At 38.0% G+C, this 8,371-nt stretch overlaps 1 protein-coding gene across 2 annotated transcripts in view; it reads right to left on the reverse strand.

The window, feature by feature from the left end:
• The window catches only part of GSDMA (gasdermin A), a 32,240-nt gene extending 24,196 nt beyond the window's left edge, over nucleotides 1-8,044 (reverse strand). The window contains exons 1-2 of one of the 2 annotated variants that reach the window (XM_039358965.1): nucleotides 7,554-8,044; nucleotides 976-1,093 (exon numbers count right to left, since the gene is read on the reverse strand). In XM_039358965.1, the coding sequence (XP_039214899.1) occupies nucleotides 976-991 (16 nt within the window). In that variant the 5' untranslated portion in view covers nucleotides 992-1,093; nucleotides 7,554-8,044. Of the gene's footprint in view, nucleotides 1-975; nucleotides 1,094-4,297; nucleotides 4,535-7,553 lie in introns of both variants that reach the window. The other variant, XM_039358964.1, reaches the window with a different exon arrangement.
• Nucleotides 8,045-8,371: the final 327 nt, after the last annotated feature.

The following is an 8,371-nucleotide window of genomic DNA, read 5'->3' on the forward strand; positions in this document are numbered from 1 at the left end:
TGAATCAAACTGATTCTAAATCAGCATTATCTAATTAACTACAGTTCATACTAAGAGTTCCAGAAAGTAGGAAATACTTCTATTTGCAAGTTGATATATTTTCAGTTTAAATCTCTTGACATTTCTTGAAAAGTGCCTTTGAAAGGTGAGGGTGTGCTCTAGAACTTGCTTCATCGTTGCTGTGAATAATAGATAGTTCCATATCAACTACTTATATGTTCCCCTATGCTTAAGAGTAAAAACATTGCAACTCTACTTTTACCAAGAACTGTTGAGACACACGGAGTATTTTGCAACTTCTGATAGTAGATATCAAGGGCTATGTTTCATCTTGTGATACTTGTCACCAAGTCAAGACTGTTTCTAGAAAGACTGCTAGTTTATTTCAGCCTCTACCTTTTTCTTTGGAATTATGTAATTTTATTTTAGTTTTAAGTTTTAATTAGTGATCTTTCCCCTTTGCAGAACTGTTTTTATGGTAGTGAATTCATTTGCCAAGATAACAGTCTTTTATTCTTTGCAATGGCCTTCTCAGGAGACTTCTATTTTTTCTAGATCATTTTTTAATATAGAAAACCATGTTACAATAAACCATAGACAACTTTGGATACAAATTATGTTTCAGAATGTTGCCTTTTCCACATCATGAGGCTGCATTTTGGGTGCTTGGCAACCAGCATGCTTTTATGACCATTTGCAGTGCCACCTGGTCACATGATTTACAAATTTACATTTTTTTTTCTGGAAACTAATATTTACTTCTAGTTTCTAGACAAAAAACACCCCATAGTGAACAATGGGTTCATTTAATGACTGTAGGGTTCACTTAAGGATTGCTATAAAAATGATCATGTGATGGACTATGATTTTCATGGCTTACAACTCTAATTATGAGCTCAATTACAGTTGTAAGTCAAGGACTACATGTATTGCCACTTATAAAATTTGCTTCTACAGTAAAAATAAATACAGTACATTCCTCCATAGACATTTCTTCTTTTTGGGCAACCTGTGGCTACCATTCTTGAATTTCGCACTCCAGAACTCCTTCATCTATTATTTCTTGTGCCTTGTATTTTCTGCAGACGTCCAACTGTTAAAAGAATCATTACTTAGCAATAGCCACATGTAACTGTAGCACAGAAGCATATAGGCAAGAGATTGACAGGTACAGGTAAGACTTCAAATTATGATCATAGTTGGAAAGAATGTCTGTTTCTAAGCAAGGCAGTTAAATGAGTTGCATTTTACTACCTTTTTTGCCATGCTGTTAAGTGAATCTGGAATCCCCCATTGATTTTGCTTGTTAGAAGCCCCTTGGGAAGTTCACCAATGACAATCACATGATCCTAGGATGCTGCAACTGTCGTAAATACATGCTGGTTGCCAAACACTGGAATTTTGATCACTTGACTGTGGGGAAGCTGCAATGATTGTAAGTGAAAGGCCAATTGTGAGTCACTTTTTTCATTGTTGTTGAACTTCCAACAGTCATTAAATGAATGATTATAAGTCAATGGGAAATGTAGTGGGGACATTTAGTGGGGAAAATGCCTACTTACATAAGAAATCAAAATATTTGAATATAAATGCAATAAAGTATCTTATTGGCATGCACTGGGCCCCTGGCTGAAAAATTGCAAAAGAGATCTGAACTATGCAAGGCTATAGATTATATACTCCAAGAACTCTTGGAGTATATTCCATCTTCCACTGGAATGATAAAGAAGGTAATCCAACTGTGACCTTTGTAACAGGTATGTAACATTGATAATAATATGGAATAAGCTTACTATGGGTTTCTAGGCACCTATATATTCTTTTCTTCTCACGGGACTTTAATTTACTCTAATTATAGATATTAACACTGTGTACTGTAAATAGTGGCATTGCTTATACTCCTTTACACCAAAAGTGAGACCACAGCTTGGTTCTGGTTATCTGTCTCTTTTCTCTCTAGGGTTATCAAGTGGATTATTTTGACTGTATTTCTATGCCTTTTCTCATGCTTAAGGCATGCATTACTCATGATAAGTGACAACCCTCCACACAAGATTGCTGTGAGGACTTTGGTCTTGTCCCTTAGGCTCTAAATGTATTCCTCCACTTCCTTGTACATAGAAAAGAAGAATATGAGGATTGATATCTGGATTCTAGATGCAGGAGATGTTTTGGATATCTGATTCATTGGAAGAGCTGCCCTGAATTTGGGAGAGCAAAAGTCCATATGGCCCATATCTTATACACAAGTTTTATCTGAAATTTCCTCATAAGTCACATCTCTATGATCAGTCAACACTATCCATGGACATTGATGGGAATATGCCTGAAGTTAGCTCCCATGGTACCTTGCCAAATGGTTTCTTTGCACTCAGGATGGGAAATGATTCTAAGGTGGTGTAAAAGAGTATGGATATGGCCTTGAGGAAAATATTAAACAGCTTTTAGGTAACCAGAAAAAGATTACAGATCAAAATTATCTCTTTTTTTTCCTGATTTCCAGTGCATAAGTTTTATAATGCATCTATACCATGTCTGATTGGATTCAATTGGATTCAAACATTGTTCAAGCTATTAGTGATCACTCTGTATCTGCTCTGAATATCATGATATGTTACAGATTATGATCCTGTTTACACAGAAACCATTCTCTCTGAAAACCGAAGTATGTAGTCTAGAGATTGTGGTAGAATCTCCAGCTGGATTGAGGGAGATGTTAAGAGGGGGCTGATCTTAGAATCCTTGCACTGCAGAAAGCAGCACAGACCTGATCTTCCCCAGAATCCCTGAAGCCTTATGTGACTGTTCCCAAGGGAATATAACTAATCTGGTGAGATTCTTGTAATAGATGACTATTTCTGTTTGTGACTATTCATGAATACTTCTGATTGCTTGCGCCTGACACAGAGATACATCAAGACCAGGGGTTCACAATTTTTTGGCTGGTGAACATACTTGGAATTTTGAATGCTTGGGTTGGGCCATAGGATTATCATGGAGATAATCCTACTATCATTCTACTGATAGAATGTTTTCCATATTGGACAGGCTAGTTACAAAACAAACAATCTAACAATAAATCAGGAAAGATAATACAAATGGAGATGCCTATTGACACCCTGCCATTCATGGGCATCATCTAGACCAGAGATGATGAACCTATGACGTATGATACACTATGACATTATTATGGGTGGCACTCTGGTATTTACTCCAGCATTCATCAACACCAATAATTATTCTCAAAAACATGGCCTGTTCTTATATAATTTTCAGAAGTTCTAGAGGCTGCATGGTAATGGGGTGTGCTCTTGTGTGGCCAGACCCTCCAGTAATTGTGAGAGGGCCATGCTCTTTCATGGCCTCTAGAACTTCTGGAAACTGTATGAAAATGGGATATGCTTTTATGTAGTTTTCAGAGGTTGCAGAGACTGCAGAAGAGCATTGTCCAAAGCCACTTTAAGAATGAAGGCCTCCTGTGAACAAAGCAGCCTAGGGTAGTTCACAGGTGCCTGTTAACAGAAAGAGGACATCACCTTACGTTTTGTACATGGAGCAGATCCTGCGGGCCACTGGATTGCAGGGGCAACCATCCCATTCCCTAAAGCACTTGCACCTTGAGAAACAGTATGAGTCAGCCCTTTTGAATGGCAGAGGTAACACTAGGACTGAGGTTGAGACCCAGGCCTACAGGCCTAGCCTCAGTGCTGTTGTTGAGTGCTGTTTGTGTGCCATTGAGTGAACAATAGGATGGTCCAGTGTGTAGGTGGGAGATAGAGAAATTGGGTTCTTTTGTTTGTTTGTTTTGGGTGAGTGTGTGATAAATTAGCAGAGTCAAATTAAGCATTTTCAGAAGTAATCCTTAGCTACTTTCTCCAAACTGAAAGCATCAGTTTTGGTCCTTAAATGACAGTGGGGAAAAAATGAGTCCCAAACTTGCAGCCTCAACCATACCTTACAGAGCTTCAGTAGATCATTAATTCTATATGTAGTCCTTAGGCTAAAAATATTTGCTGAATCTGTTTTAGATAGCATAAATGGATTTTGAATAATCTATTTTTTCAACTTTGCTGTTTATTCTAATTTTCATAAACATGAGCTCAAGGACTCTCTTATCCTTCAGCCTCTGGAAATCTCAGACAAAATTGTTCACACAATTTGAGTACATACTTGAGTGCAGGTGATACAAATGTTAGTGTTAAAAATGTACTTTTCATTTTTTTGTACTTTTCTCAAAATGCAACAGACAGATAATCCCATAAGTAATATATGAATGAGACAGATTCTTGAAGATTACCTAAACTTGAAGTGTCATTTCCTGGTAACAGCATATGATATAATTGATATTCAGTTTTGTGATAAGAGCAGCTTTGCCACCATGATGTCTTCATCTTCTTTTGAAGCAGGCAAAGGGGCCTAAAATTGTTATGGTCTATCAAGCTGGGTACAGGAACCCAATCTCCTTGTGAGTCTATCATTTTTGTCAAAGATTTAGTTGCATTATAAAATGACATATCTGAAGAAGCAATTTAGTCTAAGAGAAGGAATGAGGAAAGAAACAAAATCATAACTGAGTCCATACATCATGCTAAACCATGGTTTAATAATGAACAAATTACAGTTGGTTGGGTTCTCACCAACCCACCCTAACCCAAACATATTATGATTTAATTAATATTGAATCCAGCCTATGAGTTGAAGAATTCTTTTCTCATGTTACCTTATCACTTTCTGGGCTTAAAACATATATTGCTATTTGCCTATTTTGTATGGCTTTGAGGTAATCTGGTACAATATTAGTTTTTCCCATTAGTGGATGGTAGCATTATTTGGAGAATATATAGGTCTTCAGGTACTGTTGGATAACAACCACCAGTGCAACTCACCACTGTTTGTGCTGTTTGGAAGTTCAGTAAAGTTTTTCCTGAATAATATAATCAGGAAAGGGACTTTGGAGGTCTTATAGTCCAACCCCCTACCCAAAGCAAATGGCTGCCCAATCTTTTCTCAAAAACCTCCAGCAATGGAGCAGCCACAACTTTGGAAGGCAAGTTAATTATTCTTACAGGAAATTTTTCTTTAGTTCCAGGTGGATCTCTTTTACCCAGCTTGCACCCGTTGCCTCTTGTCCTGTCCTCAGGTGTTTTCAGGAATAAGTCAAACCCCATCTTCTCAGTGCAGCCCCTCAAGTGCTGAAGACAACTATCACGTCACCCTTAGTCCTTCTTTTCAGTAGACTAGAAATACCTAGTTCCCTTGATTGTTCATCATACAGTTTAGCTTCCAGACCCTTTACAATCTTTGTTACTCTTCACTGTACTCTTTCTAGGGTTTCTTTCTTTCTTTCTGCCTTCCTTCCTTCCTTCCTTTTCTTTCTTTTTCCTTCCTTCCTTCCTTCCTTCCTTCCTTCCTTCCTTCCTTCCTTTTCTTCCTTCCTTCCCTTCCTTCTTTCCTTTTCTTTTTTGTATTATGGTGATCAGAACTGGATGCAGCATTCTAAGTGTGGCCTCACTAGTCAATAAAATGCTATACTATCACTTCTCATGATATTTCACTGTAATGATAGTGACTCTGCTGGCTCATACTTAAGTGATGGTCCACTAAGACACCTAATCCTTTTCACAGTTACTACTGTTGAGTCAGGTACTGCCTATTCTATACCTTTGCATTTGATTTTTCCTGCCTAAGTGCAGGACTTTATTTTTTTCACCACTGAATTGCATCTTGCTGCATCTTGTTGGATAATATAGTTCTATAACTTCTGAAATGTTAGAGTCTGATATTAACAAATCAAGGACTTGCATCATAAGTTAATCAGAGATTCAGTTAAAAAGACAAACTAAGGATATGGAAGTACCTCTCTACTTAATACCAATCCTTAGCAACCATTCAGTGTTATGACAGACCCTGGAAAAGGGACAATTCAGTTTCTGATATCAGTCCTCCTCCCAGGTAATGTGACCAGATTTCAAGCACTTGGCAACTGGCCTGCATTTACTGCCATTTGCAGCATCCCATGGTCATGTAATCACGATTTATGATATTTCTGCCAAAAATCAACATTTACTTCCAGTTTCTGGCAAACCTCCCCTCCAGTGAATAAGGGGTTCCCTTAACAGCCATGGCTTTCGCTTTACAACCGCAGTGAAAAATAAAATTGTGTCTGACATGCCTTATGACTATCATGCAAAAGAGCTCTGACTATAATAGCCAGCCTCACTGAGGTCTTGCTCAGAGTCAATCATGCCTTGGTCACCTCCGGTCTGGATTATTCTACATAGGGCTATCCTTGAAGACTACCAGAAACTGCCACTGATTCATAATATAGCAGTGTACACAGTAATGAGGGGCATTAGGTTTGTCCATGTAACACCTCTTGTGCAAACTGCACTGGCTTTCATTTTTCCCCCCAAGTGCAATTCAAGGTGCTGATAATCACCTTTAAAGCCCCATATGACCAGAAGGCTTAGCTATCTTTGGGACCACCTTTCCTATTCTACCAGATCAGGTAGGGTGGCCACACTTCTAGTCCCTTCCTCTAAATATCCCTAAACTAAAATGGGAATGTTAGCAATAGCAGTTGAATAAAATGTCTTTAACTTGGAAGTCTCTGGAATTCCCTGTGGGGAAAAAATGTCTCTATTCTAATAAGTATTTACGCAGGCAAGTCTGATTCATTCTCTTTTTTGATTTTTCTCATTGAATCATGCTATAAAGCAGTGTTTCTCAACCATGGCAACTTTGAGATGGGTGGACTTCAACTCAGAATTTTACAGCCAACATTCAACCAGTCCAGAGTTCCACAGTCAATATTCAGCCAGCCCATCTGATCCATCTTAAAGTTGCCAAGGTTGAGAAACACTGCTATGAAGTTTAAGATGTGTTACTGATTATAAAAAGTATGTTAAAGTGCAGATGGAGAGAGTAACTGGATGATTGTTTCAGACTTCATAATGATTGCTTTGGTCTGAATTGGAAATATCAGAGCCTCCAGTAGCTTTAGGGATTGGATCAAAACAACAGCAACATATGTTTAATTTTAGGCTCCCTGACTGGGGAAAGTGGATTTTTGTGTCAAATCACCATCATCTACCACATTTACAACATGAAGTCTTAATGTTTTACATCCCTTGTCATAGCTGATACTTTAAAAAAGTTTTTTAAAAAAGATTAATAATTTAATATTGTACACATCGGTACTTCCTATTTTCCTTCATTGCCCAAAATCACTTCGCAAAATGTCCGTTGAGATTGGTTAATGGGTTTGTGTGTCTTTACCCAAAGAAAAATCACTTTTACCTGATTTGGAGCAATTTATCCAATTAGCAATTTACAAACATTAGTTACTATCTTTAGTTCCACATTTTATTTTGCGTCATCTTTTTCGGGTTGAGTTAGTTTAAAAAATGCATGACACTGTATTTACAACTTCTGCAATAAAATAACCCCGCTTCGTTCCCGTCCCTGGGAAGTTTGCTTAATTGGAAGAATAATATTCAACTGTCCGCCACCCAGCAAACTTCAAGTAAAAAAAAAATCTTAATTTTTCTTACCTTTGCCTATGTTTAAACGGCGCTCCGTACAGCTGTAAAAGAGATCTCTAGCGAAACTCAGTCTTTGGCCTATAAAAATGCAGAAGCTAAATATGCAGGGAAATTGGGGAGCTTCCTCTAAATTCTACTTGCATCAGAATGGTTTTATTTTACTTTCTTATTCTTCTTTTAAGGAAGCCGACAATTAAATCTTACATTTCTTTTTGGTCTTAGAAAATGTCGCGTTGTTCTACCTTACGCTTACGTGGAAGTAAGGTTCGCTGAAATTAACAAGCTTACTTTTGAGTAGCTGCTTGTTACATTGATCAAGAGACGGGGCGGCTGGTGATGGGAGTGATTTGCTCGGGGAAGGGCGGGAATTGTTAGAGAAGGAGTTGTTCCTTCCATCCATTGGTAATGCCATTTTTTAAATTGAGAAATTCCATCGCTGGAAAATCGAAAATATTGCATCGGCGGACTTTCCCCTTTTCACTGTCATGCAGAGACAGCTGTAGGAGATGTGCACTATTTTTTGTTCGTTTTTTAATGCTGTGGCCGGAAGAGCAGTAAATCATAGGGCAGAGAGCGATTTCCAAATCCCCCGCCCCGCCCTGCGATGATTCAAAGATCCAAAGGAACACATTTAAAGAATGTTCAAATACTCTGGGAGTTGAAGTCTACACATCTGCTAAGATTGAAAAACATAGATTTAAAATAATAGAATGAGGAGAATAACTTTGCATAGAAGGTGAATATTTCTTCCTTACTACCGTTTTGCTCTCAGCACGTAACCCTTTTTATCTGAAGTCTTAAATTTACTGTGTGGTCTCAATCTGGGT

Source organism: Crotalus tigris, unplaced genomic scaffold (assembly GCF_016545835.1).
Source record: "Crotalus tigris isolate CLP2741 ecotype Arizona unplaced genomic scaffold, ASM1654583v1 scf7180000019068.10715455, whole genome shotgun sequence".
Taxonomy (NCBI): Eukaryota; Metazoa; Chordata; class Lepidosauria; order Squamata; family Viperidae; genus Crotalus; species Crotalus tigris.